A 22424-nucleotide genomic window follows, 5' to 3' on the forward strand; every position below is an offset into this window, starting at 1 on the left:
AGTGGAAGGATACAAAAAAATTCCTGGAGAATTTAGCACAGGGGCTTTACTTGGAAATGTTTATTATGATTCAAAGGAATATAGTAATTCCTAAAAACACTCTGGAGGAAGTGAAACTTCCGGAAACTTAAGGAGTGACTTACACAAACAAATGCAACATCGGTTCACGCCCCTCTAACCACACACCTGCTGCCAGGTACAGAGTAGAGCCAAACGCTCAGTTCAGATAGTGGATCTAATGACGTTCAGTGAGCTATAGCAAATTCTTAATATACTGTACTTTTGTCATTCAAAAGAAATTAGATGGCTGTGTTTCGAAATATACAAGGATTTATTTTGTGCTTTTGATGAGTATTTTTATCTTGTCATAACTTTTGTTAGCCTATATAAAATACAGCAACCATGCCTTATGTTTTTTATTTGAGGACACTTCACTTTTCAATTATGTTTGAGATTATCTCGCTTGGATGTGGAGCAAACATCGGTATGCTTCCCAAACCTACCGGTACTTCTTCATCTAATCTTCCTCAATGGAGCCCAAAGGGTGATGCTCACCCCGACCCGGGTACATCCACCCTACCGCTGTTTACGCTGAACTACCCCCGCATTCAAATACCCTTAGAGATTACGCTATGGGTGCTACTTGCTTCCTTTGCCAAAATAGGTGAGCAAACTCTTACAAGATCTAAAAATGGAAGTGTAGCCAACTATGATTTACATTTGAATAGACGTTGTTCATAATATCATCTTCGTTAGCAGTAAATATGGATTGTATGTATATATTTTTATTATTCAAATAGGTTTCCATGTCTACCATAAGATCACAGTTTGGGTGCCAGAGTCGTGCTTGCTGATCTCCATTGGCCTCATTGTGGGGGGCATCATGCACTCAGTGCACGAGGAGCCCCCGGCAGTGCTCACCTCCAACATGTTTTTCCTCTACATGTTGCCACTCATTGCACTAGACTCAGGCTACTTTATGCCCACTCGGCCCTTCTTTGAGAATTTTGGCACAGTGCTATGGTTTGCTGTTGTTGGCACCTTATGGAATTCCATTGGCATTGGCATCTCTCTGTTCGCCATCTGCCAGATCGAGGCGTTTGGTGTGCAGGACATTAATCTCCAGGAGAACCTCCTCTTTGCCTCCATCATCTCGGCTGTGGAACCGGTGGCCGTGCTCACTGTCTTTGAAGACATCAGCATCCACGAGCAGCTCTATATTGTAGTATTTGGAGAATGCCTGTTCAATGATGCTGTTACTGTGGTGAGTGACTTTGTGCACTGGCTGATAATTGGCTCCTTTCTCTATATTTAACCAATATTGTGGAATGTTTCACTTATCTGGTTTCAGCGGTTACATTTTTACTTGGCACAGCAGCCTCATAGATTCTCTGATCTCTGTTCTTTTCCTGTGTTAAGGCGTCAGAGTTTCTATGTTTATTTCTCCAATTCAGTGTGTTTGTATGAGTGTGTTTTGGTATGAGACTATGGGAAAAGATCCAAAATGACATCTTCCAACAAAGAGTAATTGGTACTTTTACAGAAACCGGCTCTTGTATCACCTGTGGCGTGATTATGAAGTGTATGGCAGATCTTCTTTCAACTCATGTCCTGGAAACAAATTGTTTGAAACTAAACACAGTGGTAACTTTCAGTCATTTGATGCAGGCTTAAACCCCATGTTAGACACTAAAGTTTCAAAAGGTAGGAACATAATCTCCACTCCTTTTAGATAAAAAGAGAAGTAAACGTTGTTAAGTAACCGGAATGTAAAAAAACAGAAATTTGAAGAAATTTCACAGTTTTATTTTACAAAACAATTCTGAAAACGGAAATGCGTTAGAAATACTTAATTTTACGGTACCTCTACAGGTACAAAACATAAATTGTACCGTCACAAGTACTCTTTTTTTCTGACAGTGTACACAATCAAAGTGGAGCTTTGTCCTCTAGTGTTTACACATTTAAATTAGCTTTGTACCTGGCAAATAGTCTTGATATAACATTGTATGTTTGTCTGCATGTGAAGTGATTTCAATCATCACCTTTGGACTGTATTTTTGCTTCTGGTAAGTGTCTCACTAACTTATGTTTTAGGTATTATATTATCTTTTCAACCATGTAGCAGAGCTGCATGTGGTGGAAGCCGGAGATGTTTTTCTGGGCATTGCTCGCTTTTTAGTGGTGGGTTTGGGTGGCATGCTTTTAGGCCTGCTCTTCGGCTTGGTCGCAGCCTTCACCACGCGCTTTACTGAAAAGGTGTGGGAGATTGAGCCTCTGATCATCTTCCTGTACAGCTACCTGGCCTACCTCATAGCTGAACTCTTTTCCATCTCTAGCATCATGGCGTGAGTAGACTTAACGCTCAGACAGATTTCTGTCAAAATAATACAGGAATTCTCATTATTTCAACTGAAAGTTGTTCTCCTGTCTTTCCAGTATCGTTACCTGCGCGCTGACCATGAAGTACTATGTTGAGGAGAATGTGTCACAGCGGTCCTGCACCACCATCCGCCATGTCATTAAAATGGTCGGAAGTGTGTCGGAAACTCTGATCTTCTTTTTTTTGGGTGTTGTTACCATAACAACAGACCATGAGTGGAACTGGGCATACATCCTCTTTTCTCTGTTGTTCACGCTGCTTTGGAGAAGCCTAGGTATGGGATTGAGTTGTAAAGATGCTGAAATGCTTCATTGGAATTAAAGTAAAATATTGTATCATAAGTTACAAAAGTTCTTTAAATTAACTAAAATTATAAATGCATGTAGTGGTTTTGATACTTGCAAATATGTGTATCTTTAGGCATGTGGAGTATGTAGTAAAAGTAGTACTAAATGTTACTTTTTTCCAGACAATTTTCTTTAGTTTTACATTTTTGTGCTATTTTAGTATACAATGAACATGACTGATTGACACAAGTTGGGAATCACATTATTACAACATATGATGACATCACTGCATTCATGCAATAGTTTACCTTAGAGAACAAAATATGAAATTATTAAAGTTATTCCAAATTTATTTATGTATATACTTAATATTTTAGGGATTCTGGTCCTGACACAGATTATTAACCCCTTCCGCACCATTCCTTTCAACTACAAAGATCAGTTTGGTCTGGCCTACGGTGGACTGAGAGGAGCTGTGTCCTTTGCCCTAGCCTATACTTTGCCAGACAACATCGGCCCTAAGAAATTATTCATTACAGGCACGATTGTCATCATCATCTTCACAGTATTTATTCAGGTATACCTTATAAAACACAAGTGACTGTTTACCATTTTTAGTAGTAGCTAACTTATACTAGCTAAATTGCTGTACCAAACTGTATTGTGTACTGTGAAATAGTGAAACCCAAAGTGTATCCATATATCTAAAACTGTGTCTCTTTGCAGGGTATAACTATAAGGCCTCTTCTAAAACTGATGAATGTCCGCAAGACAAATCGAAACTTAGAGACCATCAATGTGGAAATTCACGAAAGGGTATGCTCCTAGTGGTTCTAATCGTGGCTGTGTCGGAAATAGCCCCATATTCCCTAACATAGTGCACTATATGAAGGGACATCCATTTTTAGGGGTGTCTGAATTCATATTGGACATTGAGTGCAGTCTTTCGATCCTGTGATGCATCATAATAACGAGTGTACAACCGATGTACACTCACAGCTAGCTGCTAGCCATCTGTCTCTCGCGAAGCCATACCTTCAGATTGATGTGGGCATGAGGTCTGAGACCAGTGCTTGAATTGAAGGGGGGCTGGGGGGTTCCGCAACCCCCCATAAGGCATGAGGACTTACAGTAGTGGGTCCCTCGGATATTTTTGTTTGTGAATGTCATTTTGAAGAGGATTGTTTCTCAAACAAGTACCAGTTTTACTCTAAAAGGTTTTACAACTAAAGCATGTGCGCACACATTGCCAACAAAACACAGATAGTTTCACTTCATGTCTGCGGTTCATGACTGGCATCGTTTAGGGCTGGGAAGGCCGCTCCAGCTATCAGTTTCAAATGATCTCCAAATCCAGCGTTATATCCACCGTTTATATAACATTACGATTTTTCAACATTTATATAACACTTACGATTACGTAAAGATTTTTCATGTTCGAAAAAAACTTTGGGCGGACGTTGGTGGAGTGTATCGAGCACAGAAATACTACGTCATACGTCCAACTCGTTTTTTGACAAGTTGACCATGTCAAGAATGAGAAGACCACACGTTTAACATTGTAAATAAGTCAGAATGCATGAAACACCTTTGCAGAGCCACATTAAAGAAGGTGTTAAATGAAATGGTTCTCTAAATTGTATTTTAATCTTGAGTACCTGTAGAGTAGTATTGCGTTCTTCATATCTCTGAAAAGTGTTTAGTTTTTTCACATTTACTGAAGACAGATACAGCTGTACGATTATTTCCGTAGAAAGCTGACCCTCCCGGGGGTCACACTCCCGGTCACTTTATCGTTGGCACCGCACCGTTTAGGGTAAATAGTAAAGACTACATATGTAAATAATTATTCTGTTGTACGAATACTACTGTTCAAAAGTCCTTTCTGTTCACCAAGCCTTCATTGATTTGATCCAAAATACAGTAAAAGAAGCCTGTTCTTTTATGTAAGCCTGTTTTTAATAAATAGTATTTAGTTATGCATATTATGATAAAATTTATTGTGTATTTTGTATAAATTGTAAATTGCGAGACTAACCCCCACCCCACCAAAAAAAGTCTTACGGTGGGGACCCCAGGGCTGAGACTATCCCGAATTTACTCACTCGCTTTCACCCGCTCCTTAAAGTGGACTATATTAGTAAACAAACGAGGGAATAGTGAACGAGGGTATGGGGCGATTTTGGACACAGCCTATGCTTCAAGTACTTTGATTAGTTGACTAGTTCAGAAGTGATACTACAACAAATGCCTTTTGTTTCAGTTAATGGAGCACACTGTTGCAGGCATTGAAGACTTATGTGGACAATGGAGTCACTTCTATTGGAAAGACAAGTAGGAGTCCAACTATTCTTGTACTACTTACCCAGTCTTCTACTTCTAGTTTTAGTTTCTTGCGTGCTTGCTTTTGTTTGGAAATTACCCTGGGCTGATCTGCTGCTCGGGTTTGGACCCTCCTTACAGCCTTATTCACCGGTTGGGATTACGAGTGAGCCTTTTCCCTCTGGACATTGTTTATGCCTCGATCGACTCTAGCGTGTTGTGTGTTTCTTCTCTGGATTACCCCCTTGGACACTGTATGCACCTTGAGCGATCTTCCGCCTGCCTGACCTCGTCTCTGCCTCGCCCTTGGACTCTCTGAGCTTGCTCAGTCGTTTATTGTTCTGTTCTAGCCTCATTTGCAATTTCACCCTGTCTTACTGGCCAGGGTCCAAGAATGGTAAACCTGATGCGCTGTCTCGATGTCTTGCCCCAGTAGGTGATCTGCCCTCTCTTCCCGACATTGTCCTCCCAGATGGCCAGGTGGTGGGGCGATTACCTGGGGATTTGAGCAACCCATCAAGAGAGCTATGGTCGGAGTCGAGGTGCCCCGAGGGTGTGGGGGCGTGTCCGATCTGTGCGCAGAATAAATCTTCCTGTTGGTTTGTTACGGCCTCTACCTGTCCCCTCACCGTCCATGGTCCCATATTGCCCTGAACTTCGTGGTCGGTCTCCCTCAGTCCAGTGGCAATGCAGTGATCTTGACCGTGGTGGACCGCTTCTCTAAATTTCCTCCCAATTTTGGAGGGAATTCTGTCGACAGATTGGCGCTTCAGCCGGTTTGTCATCTGGATTCCATCCACAAACCAACGGGCAGTCCGAGCGTGCCAACCATGACCTGGGTAGGATGCTCCGATGCATGGCTTCCTAAATACCTTTTTTGGATTCCACACGCCGTGGCCGGGGATTCTGGCTCGGGACATTCTGGACTGCTCTCTAATCGATGCCGTTCATCGCAAACGTCCCTCTTCCTCCAGCGCGCCGGGAGGCGCTTCTGGAGGCGGGGGTACTGTCAGATCCCATGTTTGATCCTCCTATACATTGTCTCACTTTTCCCTTGTTGCTATTTTTTCCATGTTGCACGGCTTTGCAATCAGCAGTGCGTCTCAGCGGCGCACACCTATGTCTTATCCCACTCATTATTTTCTCCCTTTATATTCCTCTCTTTTTCTCTCCTTCGTTGCTGTTGTGTTGAATGATTTACTTCACTCTAGCCCTGTTGCAGTCTTAGGTTATTTTGCACTAACCCAGTTTTCTTCTAGTTTTAGTTCTTGCGTGCTTGCTTTTGTTTGGAGATTACCCTGGGCGGTTCTGCCGCTCGGGTTTGGACCCTCCTTAAAGCCTTCTTCACTCTTTGGGATTAGGAGTTAGCCTTTTCCTTCTGGACACTGTTTGCGCCTCGAACAACTCTAGCCTGTTGTGTGTTTCTTCTCTGGATTACCCCCTCGGACCCTGTACGCACCTCGAGCGATCTTCCGCCTGCCTGACCTCACCTCTGCCTCGCCCTTAGACTCTCTGAGCTTGCTTAATCGTTTTTTGTTCTTTTCTTGCCTCATTCGCTGTCTTATAAAACAATTCTGATTATTTCTACTGCCCTGTCAATGCATTCTACAAGCATTTCTGTCATTGGTAAGACTCGTCCTGCAGCTCTGTTTTAGGACATATTCCTGCTTTGACATGGATTCCAGCAGTAAATTCATTCATCATATACTAATGTATTTCAATCTGTAACAGCGTTTTTTAAATAAAAGATGTATTAGTTACAAACTATTGGGTTTTAATTTTAGATTCTTTCATTTCATCAGATTCTTTAATCAATGTCTTTGTCAGGTTCATGAAGTTTAATAACCGGTTCATCCGCAAGATTTTAATCCGTGATAATCGCCCTGAGTCCAGTATTGTGGCTCTGTATAAGAAACTGGAGCTTCAGAACACCATGGAGATGCTGGATTCAATGACTGGTGACATCAGTGCTGCTCCCTCTTTAATTTCATTACAGTACGTCTCTTTTTTCAATGTCCTCTGTAAATGCGTCTTCTTGGTGTCTGTGCAAAGACAAAAATCTACATATTGAGGATATAAAAATGTTTAGATTTTGGTTTTTATTAAAAACAATTAAAACATTATTTATGCAGCTGTAATGACTGTGTAAATGCAAATTCTACCTCTGAGCAACATTTAAAAGAAAATACAACTCTGCTTGGAGTTTTTGAATCACTCCTGCAGTAACATTATGGCTAACTGTATTATAAGGGGCGATTTACATTTAGCGTCTGTTGCGCGAACAAGTTCCTTATTTTTACACTGGGTTCAAACCGAAGGCAAATTATGCCTGATTCACGCTTCATGTCTAAAACCGTGATTATTTGCGTTTGGTGTGAACCCCGCATTGTGGGTCATTTGACTGTAGAAAGGGCGTGGCTTGCGTTTTCCGATCGGGGCTTAATTAGCTAAAAGAGATAACTTTGTTTACTTTTTATTACAGTTAATATCATCAACTGCAGTTAGTTTTTTTTATTTAAGCCATTATAACTTAAAAAATAAAGCTAATTAACACAATAAAAACATGAAAACATAATAAACTTGATTCTAGTTTTTTTTAAAACAGAGTTGTCTCTTTTTGGAAATACACTTCATTAGTAAAGCGCTGCATTAACAGGATCATTAAAATTATTTTCTAACTTTTCTCATTTTTATCACAGTGAGGAGAGAAAGAATGCCTCCAAGTCCAGGAAGGTCTTGCCATCTGATGTCAGAAATATGCATGAACTCTTATCAAAGAACATGTACAAGATCAGACAAAGGGTGAGTTTAACAAAGTAAAACAAGGGATACAACACCTGAAAAAATACAATGTGAAAGTAATCAAAAGGCTAAACTGAACCAAGGTAAATCAAATCAAAGCCAGTATTTTTCAATTATTGTTAGTAAAATCAACATTAAATAGCTCAGATCTCACCTGACATATGACTACAGAATTAAAGAACAGCCCTCTATTTCAGTCTCAACAAATACGGCACATCATGGGGTTACCAAAAATGTGAAGGCTGATTGACCTTACGCTTAATTTTATTAAAATAGTTTTCTTACATAATGTTGTCTTGTAATACCATCTTATTTGAAAAAGAAACGTTTTCGGTTTTTGTAAACGTATTCCAAACGTATTCGGAAATAATAAGTGTTCATGATTTTGTTTCCCAATGTTCGCGGGTCTCCAATCCACAGCATTATTTGGTTTTTAAATCAATACAATATTTTTTTACAGATGTTCACAAGCAATTACAGTTCAAGCAGCATAGACAGCCTACATGCATTAAATTGATCATTTGCATTGATAGCATTTCTGTAGCTCAGTGGTTAGAGCATTGTGCTCACAAAGCCAAGGTCAGGGGTTCAAACCCGGGGATTGCACATACTCAGAAACAAATGTATAATATAATGCGATGCAAGTCTCTGCCAAATGCATAAATGAAAATTTTTATTCACATTTAACAAAAAAGGTGCTATTAGCTGTCTATGTGTGGAAATTAAATTAGCTGGTTCTAAATTGTCATATTTTGCATTATGTTTCACAGACCGTGTCCTACACCAATAAGCATTCATTACCTAATGATGTCACAGCAAAAGAAATTCTAATAAGACGACACACGAGCTTAAGACGCAGCCTCAGAGCCGGAAGCTTTCATAGGCCTGTAAGTAGGCTAACACTTATTTAAGAAAGTGCATCAGTCATAGAATGACAGTGATAACATGTACAATCTATAATCAACTTTTATTACATTTATACCACAGTGTTTCATATAAATTATTAAATAATACTGTATTGACCCTTTAACTGCTTCTCTTCTGTGCTCTGGCAGCATGTTAATAAAGCATCTCAGAAGTTTTTATCTCTACCCGTGGGTCAGAATCTGAACTCCAGACTTCCTCCAGGGAGATTCACCCATGTTGGTGAGAGTATTAAGTATTGAAGCACTGGTCACTTATCTCTCATTGTCTGAGGGCGCGGCTATAAACATGACATACTGTAAATGTTCGTAGTACATTAAGTGTGTTTTTAAAACCATAGATTTGAAGCATCTGAAGTATTTTTTTCATTGTTGTAACCGGTACATTGTTATTGTCTTTAGGGGATGGTAATAATGAACCAGAAATTCATTTATCATCAGTCAGCTCTAAGTTCAGACACCCGCAGAGATCTTCATCCAGAACAATGATACCTCTGAGGCCACTCAGCAGTCTGAAGGAAGTTTCTTCCTCTGTGAAAGTGGTAGATGAAGAGAATGAGAAGCAGAGGGGGTACAGGTCCTCACATCTGAGGTCCAGCTTCACCAGTTCAGCACATCAGCCCTCACATTCCATTTACGGCTCAACTAGAAACATTAGCGATGAAGATGGTGGATCTGAGCCCGAAGAGGTGGAATCACCACCAGATCCACATGCATGGGTACAGGACCCTCAAAACAACAGTGATATGCAGTATCCCCTTCTGAGGAGATCCCAATGGCCACCACATAACCCACTGGACGAATGAAATCTGCATGGGTGGACACACTGTAAATGCAGCAGGACTGCTGTTACTTACCAAAACTAAAGCACTTCTGCTTGAAGTATGATGATGTTGTCATTTTAAACACACTCAGAGATGTGAATCATCTTTAATAAATCTCACCAAACACTAGGATTTTTTAGTATTGTTGGTATCATATAACCGGGTCGCTCTCACGAAACCACTGAAGCAGTTAAGATTGTAATTATAAGACATTTAATACAGTAACACAAAAAATGGTCCTAATAAACATCATTGTGTTCTCTACCTTGCACAAAGGATAATCTTAACAAAGAAATTAATTATTAATGTATTTTATAGCTTTTTCTGCTGAAACTCTCATTATGTGTAACACGTCCCAATCTGAGTGCATAATATGTTGACATTTAAACAGAGTAAAATTCATATATTCTGAAAAAAAACTGGATTTTATACTAGATGTTCGGAGTTGAAAAAATAGATAAATAAACGAAGGACAGAATATTCATGTGTCATAAAAATTAAGAAAAATGTACTCATGTTCTCACCTTCCGTAACATTTGTACACAGCCTGTTTACACACACACAAAGATATTTCAAGTAAAGTTTGATTTGAAAAAACACATCAGCCAGTGCCTTTCAAATGGCTACTCTAACATTTTCAAGCTAAAAGCTTATTATTCTCGTCACAATGTTTATGCAACTTTACTATTCTCATTACAGATACAGTTAGTTTTCTGCATTTTTTAGATTGTTAAATGTATAGTCTTCTATAAAAATATACTTCATTCATGTCTTGAAAATGTAAAATCGTTAATAAAAACCTAGCTTTATTTGGCAAAACATGCTATGTGACTGACCGATTTAAATTGTTTCGTAATGAGAATGTTTAAGGATGGCAAATGAATGCTTTTAAACAATCAAAACTTATTTTAATGAATTTAAAATTAGTGCATTGATGCTAGTGTTTTTAAGTAAATCATGTTTGATATCTTGAAACCAAGATTTCGTGGAATTACCCAATTAGATGCATTGTTTGTCACCAATCAAATGTGATTCAGTTTTTTATTCAAAATTGAAAGCCAACTTTATGTACAATTTTCTTTTATAAAATGTTATTTAAAAATGTTTAAATAACATTATGACTATTAATATTATGATTAGTAGTATTACCTTTTTTTTGGTTAATCTATTAAAGGAAAATACATACAACAATATTGTTGACAATATTGACAATACCCCAACAAGATTATTTTTTTAAAACCTGCTCATATCTCTTGCTTTGAAAGACATGTCTAATAGCGCAACTGTATGAATGACATCATACAACACATACAATTGTAAATCAGATAACACCACAATTTTGTATAGGCTCAGATGTTTATTTTCACCTGTGTGAAAATAAAATGGTGTTCATACACACAACATTTGTGTAATAAGACTTAAGTGTTCACAGGTATTCTGTGTTTTGACATACTGTAAACAAAAACGCCCTTAAGTAACAATTGCAAATACATAACATGAATTCAGAAAAACTGTATATAAAAAAGCAAGGCAACATTTCGAACACATAATGCATGTTATTTAGTCTAAAGTTTCTTGTCCAGTTTGATCAAAAACTTGCCTATAGGACTATATAGAGAAACCATAGAGATTTTATTTATAAACACCAATGGAAATGTTCTTAAGTGCAAGAATAATTAGTAGTGGTTAAATGAGTCTCAATTCCACAGTGAGGTAAAAGTCCATTGGAGTTAAGGGTTCTTACAGTTAAAACTGATTTCTTAAGAGCTATAAGGAGGTTTGAATGTGTACTGTGCTTCCATGACCAACTAAGCAGACAAGGTCTTCAGATATAAAGCAGTGTTATTTAGTGATATAACTTGTTTAAAAAAGAAATAAATGTTCCATTTTCATGACTGATTACAAGACATGATTTTTGGTTCCATATTAAGTTCAGGACTTGTTTGCTGTATTTTTGGTATTATACTTTATCAACCTTGCACTCACTGGTCACAGCAAGACGGCTCAGCCTTAGTGACTATTTGATAAAAACCATGACGGGATCCCACATTGAAACCCTGACTCCATGACATTCCAACGCTTATATAAGTACCCAAACCACAGGCAACCCCAAAAGTTCAACGCACAGATCACATGACCTGAGATGAAAAAAGACAGCTGCCATCACAGTCCTTTATCTTTTCTTCACTTTGCATGTTTTTCACTCATTGTTTGTGACTTTTCTCTTTAACCTTTGTCTTACTGTTCCATTCAGGAGTCCTTACAAACAGCAAACCCACAGCTACCAATGCCAGCACAACCCCTAAACTAGGAGGCCCACAGGGGCTGATTTCTTGAGCCAGACCAGACAGCAGTGGTGCTAGAACCCTTCCCACAGCTGTGACCGACTGCCCCGCCCCGATTAATGTCCCGCTAGCCTGTACCCCCCCATGCTGCAGCTCCAGGTCAGTGATACATGTGCGTCCGATAGTGGTAGAGATGGCAAAAAATGTTGAGGTGAGCAAGACTTGCCAGATATTGGGTGCTGTGGCATACAGGAAGATCAATGTAGAGGTGACCATGGTTGAGTGCAGCAATAAAGCGGGCATGTTATTTCCATAAAGGTGAGTGACAGGACCCACTAAAAACCCTGCAAGGGCACCCAGTGTACTGCTGTAGCTGATAAGATAGCCTGTCACCTTTGGCTTGAGCTGAAAGCGTTCCTCCATGGCTAAGGAGAAGTTACTGTAGTATAGCATGATGGATAATGCCATAAGAAGTCGAACCAGGAACACGTCCCACAGTTCGGAAGAAACCACCTTGCCGATCCGCATCCATACTGATGTCAGCTGTCTCCAGGCTTGCTGGAAGAAAGACGCGTCCGGCCATTTCCAGTCCCGACTTAAGACTGGGGACGCATTCTGATGCTCTATGTCGTTTATATCCAAGCAGTTTTTGAACCCATTGGAGGATTTGCTAGTTTTGGAATTACTATTAGCATTAGCATCTGTATGGTGATTTAGCGTCTCGTTCCATGGTAACATCCAGACCAAGCCTGAGTACACAAAAAACGGATAAGAAGGCTGTATTTGAATCAAAATTTAGGTTAAGAAAGAATGTCAAAGTGTTTAAATGGATCACTATGCCATGTAAAAGGGATAATTCACCCAAATATTTAAATTCTGTCATGAATAGAATGTTGTTCCAAACCTGTATACATTTCTTTGTTCGGTTAAAAAAAAGAAAATACATTTGGAAGAATGTAAGCAACAACAAATTCTGGGACATCATTGACTACAATAGTAGGAATTATATAATATATTATTATATATTATATATTTTTTGATGATATTATCAGGACTTTAGGAAAGCAAACAGTTCTGGGGGACCTTTGACTACCATTTTATTTTTTCTACTATGGTAGTCAATGGTGCCAAAGAACTGTCAGTCGCTACATTCTTCCAAATATCTTTCTTTGTGTTCAATTGAACAAAGACATTTATTAAGGTTTGGAACAACTAGATGGTGAGTACGAATTCATTACAGAATCTCCCCTTTTTGGAGTATCCCTTTAATATTCAAAGTAAACAATATGTAAACTATTTTTTAGGAAACCAAGTAAGCCATCTGCTTTGCTCACCCGCATTTAGAAGGAAAATAGCTGCACAGACGAATGAGGATAAATAAAAACCTCCTTCATGTTCAGTGAGGTAACCACCAACCACTGGTCCCAGGATGAATCCCACACTAGAAGCTGCATTAAAGTGACCCATTACTAGAGGGCGCTCTTTCTCTGACACAAGATCCGACAAGAGCGCTCGGCAGATAGACAGGGAGTGTTTAAAGAGCCCTGCGGACAGATAGGCAATGACGTTAGGGTGTAACTTTCCCTATTGTCAATATGAAGCAGTACTCACCCACTGGTATCCTTGCCAGCACAAAGAGTGCTATACTACTGGACAGACCAAGCAGGCCGTATCCAAAGGCACTGAGCAAAAGGCACGTCAGCAGTGAATAACGCCTCCCTACCACATCACTCCAACTTCCCTGCCCACCACAGAATATAAAATAATACATAAGTCTGAGGAATAAATATGCACCTTGACAGTATTTGGTTAAAAGTTCAAATGACACAAATGAGGTCATAAAACATCTTCATTTATATCTCGAGGCAATCCAACATGGAATCAAAGGGAATGCACCACAACAGCTTTAACATACAGAGAAAAGGCTACCTGTAAGAATATCTAAACAAAGCAACAGTTTATAGCTCATAGACAGACTGATCAAACCTGTCAAACTACTCAGTCAAACTGCAGACGTTTCCATAACAGCAGACGATTCGCAGCACACTGCATAATGCAATAAAAACTTAAATTGGATTTACTATGTTCTTCCTGTTTCTGGGCTACAGGCATGCCATAGAGGTTCACTGTTCCTGACAGATTTGTCTGTGCTTAACATCCAACAGATGACAAACGTCTTCTTATTACTAGTCTTGTGACCCCTATGTAACAAATTTGTATGTGTGTCATTTGGTGCAAACATTTTACAGTAACCCAATCGTGATCTGAGAGCAATTTGCAGTTTAAGGCATCCCGTATGTTTATAATAATACACAATTATTGCTGTATGAACCTTAATATCCAAAGAGAGAGGTCAACTGAAGTAACCATGGGTTATTAAATTGACAGCAGCATATTTATAATCACATTACAGCAGCAACTGATCTTTAAAAAAACAACCACAGTGTTGGAGAACAACCACTACTTACAACCACAGTGCTGGAGAAGAGTTGTAGTACTCCATAGGTCGATCCTGCAAGAATGAAAAACAAAAACAGGGACCTTTACATTACCAAACAAAATAATTTCAGGACAATTGTAGTGGTTCAAACTTGTGGTCACAATCGAAGCTATCTGCATTTTCAGTAAGATGATACAGTACTTAATTAGAAGCACAGGCAGTATTGTTCACAATTTTGATTTACAGTAAAATACTTTTTTTTGCACAAAACATTTGAATTGACAAGGAATGAGAGTCTTACGGAGTATTCTCTGTAAATGAGCTATGAAAAATATTTAAAAAAGCAAAAGAACATGTCACAGTTTTAGGCCTAGTCCACACGTACACGGATATTTTTATAAACAGAGTTTTTTCCTTCTTCGTTTAAAAACCCCCGCGTCCACATGAAACGATATAAAGCGTGCCAAACCAACAGGTGGCAATATAACTCTAACCCTAAAGCCAGGTTGGCCAATCAGAAGTCTGAAATCTGACGTCAAACAAAGGAGATAGCAGCACGCATTCCAACGTCACATGGCAAATCTCCGGTTTCACCATCTACACGACAACACTGAAACCGGAATTTCTAAAAATCTTCACCCTGCATGCCAATGACATTGGGTCAGGTGAGTTTCGGGTTCTCCAGTCGCCATCTACCTCGGGGGTTGAGTATCCCATGTCGCCACTTCCAGGCTCTGAGAGCCGGACTCCACCTCGGCCATCCGTCCCAGTGGCTACACCTTGGCTCCTGCCTCACTCATCTCCACAAGCTTCACCAGGCTCCCTCGTTCCTTCGGGTATGCCTCGTCACTCCATACCTAAGGCTGTGTGAGGCTCCCCATGCACCACCTCCATGCTCGGTCACTCTGGCTCCAATGCGATTTTCCGGGTCCCCGTGCCTCGGTCAATGAGCCGTCTGCTTCGTCTTGTAACTCAGGCTCTGCGAATATCCACCTTGGGCTCCTTCCACCACCCTGGCTGGTCTCTGGACCTCCATCAGGCTCCTCCTGCTCTTGGCTCCTCCAACCATCCTCACTACCCTGGCACCACGGACTGCCACCTCTCCTTATTGCCTGCACCTCGTCCACCTCCTGAACACCCACCCTCCCTCCTCAGTGCCTTCCGGGAGTGGGGCGAACTTTCACAGTTTAAGTCTGTTTGGTTTTGTTTTCGTTGTTCCTATTTTGCCTGTGTTCCCTAATTAGTTTCCATGGTTGTTACAATGTATTCATGAAAACAAAAATTGAAGGTGACAATTTAGGGTGAACTGTCCCTTTAATATAAAAAATATTTGTGAAATAAATAGTCTGGCAAAGCTTCTTGAGCTTGTTTAGTCTTTATGATACATACAGTCAATGATACTGTGTCCCTGTGATTTAATCACATTTAATAGGGTTAAACTTTCTAAATAAAGTTACAAATTGCTTGCATACATTCTCTTTTCTGAGGACCAAGACTGAAATTCTAGTTTTAGGAAATTAGAGAATGATTGGAGAAATGTCTATGTGGTGTAACTGTAAAAACTTGAAACCAAATAATTTACCTTGTTTAAAAACTATGAAATTCTCAATAAAACACCATATCATATTACATCAGATAAATTAGTCTTATTTAATAGTAAATAAAAGTAAACGGAACGCAATAGTTCTTAATATTATATATAATTTCATATAATTAATTTAAGGGAATCATGTGAGTCAAGTCAAACTCATGATGTGTCAAGGTGGTGTAACCACCATTTAAAGAGCAATTTTGTTAATATTATGCAAGGAGACACGTAACAGGTAGTTCAATCACAGAGAAGACCCCCTGGTGCAACTAACTGCTGCATTCAAAGGTTAGAAACTATTTTTAAAAGTGCGATAATTTGACATTTTTTAGGGTGTGTTAGGCATTCTTAGGTGTGCATGTCAAAAGTTATGACACCAGAAATACATTTGGTCTCATTCACTAATAATTGGGTAGGTTTTTCGTTTTTATACGCACATTTGTACATCTCACAAATTCACGGCCTAATTCACAACAAGTGCATACGCACATGAATTGGTTCTTAACCTCATCCTAATGTTAGTGAATTTGGAGTATTTTAAATGAGCAGCCGCGTGCATAAGTTTTGTCATTTGCATAAAACGCACCCAGTCATTGTATCCGCCTAACTTTTCCTTTACCGCCTGTCGACACTTAAAATACTCCAGTCAGCCAACCCCATGTGACACCTTCTACAGGTGCACTCACGCAAGTAATTCCAAGTGCACAGTCATCAAAGTTAGTTAATACACAATAAAACACCTTTTATACTATGTTTTATTCTCGTGTGTTTTCAACTGTTCCTTTCTTTTCTCTTATATTTAGAATACATTTTAGTACTAAAGTTTTGTTGAAATATGAATTGTTCTTGAAAACGTCTCGGTTACGTCTGTAAACTCCGTTCCCTGATGGAGGAAACGAGACGTTGTGTTGAGAGACTGACTGGGGTTTGATCTTGAGAACCTACCTTTTCCGAGATAATTAATTATAAAACACCAATGGGCTTGGGGAATGGCACGCGCACGCCAGTCTCCGCCCCGTACATACGGGTATAAAGGAAGATGGCGGCGGTCATTCACTCACCCTTTGTACTGAGGAACCTGAGAGGGCATCCCGGTCACTGCAGTGATTCGGTGCAGCGTTGGGGCATGAAGACAAAACGTCTCGTTCCCTCCATCAGGGAACGGAGGTTACAGACGTAACCGAGACGTTCCCCTTCAGTCGGTCTCTCGAGGTTGTGTTGAGAGACTGACTGGGGATCTATCTAAACGCCCCAGCGCTTGCACCGATATCACGACCTCTAGCGGAGCGACCCTGACTAGGCTAGCGAGTCACAAGAGTGCTACCGTGAGGTATAATCTTCCAGTCACATAGTATTGGTCATACTACCTCTAATAGCCAGGAGCTGTCCGGAGCCGAACACTGGGGAAACACTGCTCTCCTCTTAGAAGAGTGTGTTACGGAGGCCACATCCTACCCGTAGGGGAGGTTACATGTGGAGACACTAACATGGTCTCACCGGCTGGGAGAACAACATGCGCAAAAAGGTGTCAGCCCGAGTAGGGGGACAAATCCAGGTGGGATTACCACCGGCTGGGAGGTCACAGATTCACCAATCGGGAAATCATGAGTGAGGAATTCAACACACGGACGACCCAGAGGGGAGTCACTACGTATGGGGCACTAGTCCTAGTACAGGGGTCTACCTGAGCAGGGATGACTCTACCTATACCGGACCTTGTTCCAACAGACGGCTCCGCTCAGTCTGTTACCAAGTGCAAATGCTTAGTGATGGATGGAATGCCTATACTTCGCCGCAAGAGGGGAAAGTAGGGAGGCTAAAATAGCGCACTAATCTCACCTGAGGAGGGGAGGAGGCGCTTTCGCAGGCGTATGCCCAAACCAGGAGCCCAACCTAAACGTTGGTGGTGTTAAGGGCATGTGCTGCAATTGGTTCCACGTGGAGATTGTAAAACCTCGTGAAGGTACTGGGTGTAGCCCAACCCGCAGTTCTAAAAATGTCTGCCAGAGAGGCGCCCTGTGCCAGTGCCCATGAGTGGAGTGGGCTCTCACTGCGAGCGGGCACGGGCGATCCTGGGATTGGTACCCAGTGCGCCACCTCTGTTTGGAGACCCCCCGGGTGATGTCTCCCAGAACAGACAAAGAGCTGCTCAGAGCTTCTAAGGCTCCGTGTGCGGTCCAGACTGAAGCGCAGCGCGCGTACTGGACACAACACATAAAAAGGTTGGGTCTTCCTCTCCGGAGGGGAGCACCTGCAGGTTCACCACCTGGTCCCGGAAGGGAGTAGTGGGAAGCTTGGCACGTCGCCGGGACAGGATCTCTGGACCACGTGAGAATTACCGAGCCCGAGTTCTAGGCACCTTTGGGACACAGAGAATGCCTGTAGGTCCTCCACCCTCTTGATGGAGGTGAGCGCCACCAAGAGTGCATCTTTCATCATCAACTGAGGAAGATAGGCACTCTTAGGGGCTCACCTGGGCCGTACCGAGGCCCTGTAGGACCACATTAGGGTCCCAAGAGGGTACGGAGCACGGTCAAGGTGGATACACCCCTCTCCCGCTCCTGAGGAACCTGGTGACCAGATCGTGCTGACGGAGATACTTACCTGCGGGTCAGCACTAATCCGATCAGGCAACTCCGGGGTTCTCCTCCCGGGGAGAACACCAGGACAAAATGGCGCCATTCATAAGCGTATACCCGCCTAGAGGCGGGGCTCTAGCCTGTAAGACAGTCTCCCGGACCGCTAACGGCAAGCCCTCGTCCCGTCCAGGGGCCAGGCATGGAGGTTCCAGAGGCCTGCGTTGGGGCACCACAACGTGCCCTTCCCCTGCAACAGAAGGTCCTTCGTCAGGGGAATGGGACAGGGCGAGGTCATCGTCAGAACTACCAGATCCGAGAGCCAGGTCTGGTTGGGCCAGTCTGGCGCCACTGACCAGAACCTGATGCCCCTCTTCCCTGACCTTGCACAGGACCTGCCAGAAGGGCGGCAACCCCCTCCTGAAGCACGGGGGTATTCTCTCCTCGCACCGAGGTGTACAGAATGCCCCGAAACTTGGGGGGGTGCCTGGCGAACTGGATCGAGTATCCGAGACAGATTGTCCTCTCTATCCAGTGTGACGGGCTGGTGCACTGCCAAGCGCCCAAGAACCGCGATAGCCGGACCAGAGGGACAATCTTCTTCACCATGCTGAGGGAGGCCCGGTCCATCCAAGACACCGTCTGGACGAGAGTGCAGTGGAGGAAAACCCAGGGGAGATTTGTCTCTTTGTGAGTATGTGGGCGCCGGACCCTGAAAAGGGCCCAGACTCGATGGAAACGCGGCAGGCAGCGTCCTTCTCCCATCCGGCGTTGGAAAGGCCGGGATCGGGCCCAGTAAAATCTCCCCCTGGTTCGTCCCGTCAAGGCCGCTTAGAGGACCTCTTGGCGGGCAGCTGATGGGGAACAGATGCCCTCTTCTGCGGGGGTCTACGTCTCTGGGGTCGTCCTCTGGGAGGTTCCTGGAACCGCAGGGCCGCGGGAGGGCAGGGCTGCTGGGAACCAGGCTGCGCCCGAGACCATGCCGACCTGTTGGCGGGCACGTTGCGGCGTTGCAGGATCTGTTCGATCGCCTCAGTCTGCTTCCAGACCGCGGAGAACTGCCGTCCTCCACGGTATCATCAAGCAGCCCAGCTTGCGAGATGGACGCATCCAGAAGGCGGGCCTTCTGGGCGCCACTCATCAGCGCAAGACTAAGCCACAGATGCCTCTCTTGGACCACCATTGTGGACATCGACCGACCCAGGGCACGTGCCGTGGCCTTCGTCGCTCGTAGCGTGAGGTCTGTGGCAGTATGCAGCTCACTCATACGAGTTGGGTCGGACTTCCCGCCGTCCAAATCCTTCAGCACTTTCGCCTGAAAGACCTGGAGGACCGCCATAGCGTGGAGAGCGGAGGCGGTTCGTCCAGCAGCATTGCAAGCCTTCGACACGAGTGTCGAAGAGAGCTCACATGCTCTGGACGGGAGTCCAGAGTGGCCTGCGACTGCACGCTCCTCCCGGGACACGTCAACATAGCCTCTAGCCGCCCCACCAAGCAGGGAAGTCACAGCCACCGAGCCCTCCAGCCTGAAACGCGCCAAAAGGGGCGCATTCCAGGACTTGGCGAGCTCGTCATGCACCTCCGGGAAGAATGGTAACGGAGCGGGCGTGACTTTTGAAGCCCCTGAAACCGCACATCTAGCCGCGAGCGTTCCGGGGAGGGAACCCTGCAACCCGATGCACGCGGCTGCCCGGGAAAAAGCATGGCCGACATCTCAGCATCAGTCTCCTCTTGAGCTCGACTGCCTGACGACAGGAGATCAGAGGAGTCTTCCGCATCCGATGCCAGCAGGCAGCTGTCCGAAGCAGCGACAGAGATAGCGTCATCATCCGTGTGCGAAGTCTTACCACTATGAGACGGCCGTCTGCCGCTCGTAGGGGACGAACCAGGTGAGCGTGAAGGGGTATAGATGGTCCGCGATTTACACGGTTTCCTAGATTCAGATTCGAATTTTAACCACAAATAGGCATCTATAACCTCTCAAACCTGTCACTGCAGTTTCAAATGTTCCCGCCTTGACTTTTCCTACTACTTTCGCGATAAACCGTTGCCAAACTAACAAACTAAGAAGCAGCGGCATTTGATGACGTCATTTGGCTGAGCGACACCGCCCCTAACTAATAAGAACTGCTGTGACTGCCTCATTTAGGGATCCTTAAGTCATTTTACTTGCATCTATCATTGACTTTCTGTATGTAATGAATGCGTAGGAACTGGGGCTGCCAAGCACTGAACGTAACTTACATTTATTTATTATTAATTAATTATTCATTTATGTATCTATTTTTTACCATTTTGGAGCTTGGCACTACCATTTTCAAGTCAGCAAATTTACAATATATCTGCTTGGGTTCATGAAAACACATGACTAGTATATGGGTAAACGCTGACAATTTTGGGTGAACTATCCCTTTTATAACAAAAACATTTTATAAATCACTGGACACAAAGAACATAACAACAACATCAGCAAGACTCACCTACAATCCCGGCCACTGTTGGGCTGGCTCCCAGGGACTTGACATGATGACTTAACAAAGGGATGATCATACTGACCCCAAAAAGGTCCTGAACAACAAAAGCAAAGCATTAAATGGATATAGCAGTATCAGAGTAAATAGTATTGTTCTTCACAAGTCACCAAATGTGAATACAGCAGAACTAAATTCCAGTACATCAATTCTGAAATGAAGAACAGGCCTAGCGTGATCAAAACCTTTTAACAATAAACTTGATTCCTTATGGCTCTGTGTCAGCATTGTGACATTGTGTACTTGTACTTGTGTTCGTGTATCACATGTTGATTCAGAGTTGAAGACTCGACTCATTAGGAATCATTCAAATATGGAGTTTTCCTGACAACACAGCAGCTTATAATCAATAAGGAATTCACTGCCTAAATGTCTTTCTTTGCTGTGACATCCTATAATACAGTACTTCGGTCAAAACCTCACCGAACTGAGACCATTTTTAAGAGAACAGATTAGCAGCCAATGACTTGATTGAAGTCACACTGTAGCTTGATTCAGTGTCACGGCACTTATTATTAAAATGAAAATCTGAATGTGGGTAAACTACCAGGGAATTCAAGTCAGGTGTGGGTGGGTGTGTGTCAGTTATTTTCTCATGGGTGTAGTCTCAGGACAGTAACCCAACTGCTTTTATAAAAGATTTCCATTGCAATGACATCCCAATGTGTGTATAAGAAGCTGACAAAAAGCAAAAGTTGACAATAAAAACGACTGAATAATGAATAGTGAAAATTACTGTATCAACTACAATGAAAGTGATATCGATGAGGAGGAACTGTAAAGCATTACTGTTTACCAACAATTATAGAAAATGATCCTTGTCTAAACCATTACAGTTCCTCACTTGGCAGACGCTTTCATCCAAAGAGACTAAGTAGGAGTGCATTAAACATTTTGTCAAACAGTACTGTTAGTTCACAAGACACAAAACATGACATCTCTCATTTCATAAGTTATCAAGCATATAAAGATGCAGGTAGTGTGACGGTATCTATATATCAGGCATTACCAAGTGCATGAACGAGACATCGGATCCATGTAAACTTGATTGACAGCATCTTCATATGTGTCATTTCGATCAATGTCGCACAGAAGAACCTTAATACAAACGAGGTCACTCACCATGAATCCGACCACGTATATACATTGTACGATGCGTGTTTGTCTCCTCGGTTTGTGAGTAATGTCACATTTGGAGTTATTCATTTTCCCGCATTGACAGTCAGCGCAGTCAATGCGGAAGCGATCTGCGGCGTCGTTATGCTGCGCTCTACGAAAGCTCATTGAGAAACGGGTTACACCATCTTCCCCTTTAAAAGGGGTGTGAATGGTGTGGCGAGAGTAATATCTATCTACAAATCGCGAAATTTAAAGCAGACTGTGTTTGAGTGTTGGTGAAAGAAGTTGTTCATGTTGTGTGTGCGAATGGACAGAACATATTATGGTAAAAATGCTGACTACCC

The 22424-nt window shown here is 42.4% G+C and overlaps 2 protein-coding genes across 3 annotated transcripts; one reads left to right on the forward strand and one right to left on the reverse strand.

Moving 5' to 3' along the window:
* The first annotated feature begins 403 nt into the window (after nt 1–403).
* On the forward strand, nt 404–9989 carry slc9a2 (solute carrier family 9 member 2). Its single transcript, XM_079464964.1, has 12 exons — nt 404–664; nt 801–1264; nt 2098–2348; nt 2440–2657; nt 3048–3247; nt 3397–3486; nt 4934–5004; nt 6820–6987; nt 7692–7794; nt 8565–8681; nt 8850–8940; nt 9120–9989. The coding sequence occupies exons 1-12, from the start codon at nt 445–447 to the stop codon at nt 9521–9523; spliced, it is 2397 nt and encodes a 798-aa protein (XP_079321090.1). The 5' UTR covers nt 404–444; the 3' UTR covers nt 9524–9989.
* On the reverse strand, nt 9740–22230 carry mfsd9 (major facilitator superfamily domain containing 9). 2 transcript variants are annotated; one of them, XM_079464966.1, is made up of 6 exons: nt 22084–22230; nt 20911–20998; nt 14295–14338; nt 13438–13567; nt 13161–13370; nt 9740–12575 (listed from the first exon to the last, which is right to left on the reverse strand). In XM_079464966.1, exons 1-6 carry the CDS (start codon nt 22165–22167, stop codon nt 11746–11748), a joined length of 1386 nt encoding a protein of 461 aa, XP_079321092.1. In that variant the 5' UTR covers nt 22168–22230; the 3' UTR covers nt 9740–11745. The 2 variants fall into 2 exon arrangements, with proteins under 2 accessions (XP_079321092.1, XP_079321093.1); XM_079464967.1 differs by lacking the exon at nt 13438–13567 and having other exon boundaries at nt 10556–12575; nt 22084–22218.
* Between the last annotated feature and the right edge of the window lie 194 nt (nt 22231–22424).

The sequence above is a fragment of the Barbatula barbatula genome, assembly GCF_947034865.1.
Source record: "Barbatula barbatula genome assembly, chromosome: 9".
NCBI lineage: Eukaryota > Metazoa > Chordata > Actinopteri > Cypriniformes > Nemacheilidae > Barbatula > Barbatula barbatula.

Bases quoted from the DNA above. Each gene is read 5' to 3' on its own strand.
- mfsd9 (XM_079464966.1), bottom strand. From the start codon at position 22,167: ATGAATAACTCCAAATGTGACATTACTCACAAACCGAGGAGACAAACA. The intron at 20,999-22,083 runs GTGAGTGACCTC...TTTGTTGTTCAG, and splicing joins TATACGTGGTCGGATTCATG to GACCTTTTTGGGGTCAGTAT. The intron at 12,576-13,160 runs GTGAGCAAAGCA...TTGTGTACTCAG, and splicing joins TATTTTCCTTCTAAATGCGG to GCTTGGTCTGGATGTTACCA.
- slc9a2 (XM_079464964.1), top strand. From the start codon at position 445: ATGTTTGAGATTATCTCGCTTGGATGTGGAGCAAACATCGGTATGCTT. The intron at 665-800 runs GTGAGCAAACTC...TTATTCAAATAG, and splicing joins TGCTTCCTTTGCCAAAATAG to GTTTCCATGTCTACCATAAG. The intron at 1,265-2,097 runs GTGAGTGACTTT...CTTATGTTTTAG, and splicing joins TCAATGATGCTGTTACTGTG to GTATTATATTATCTTTTCAA.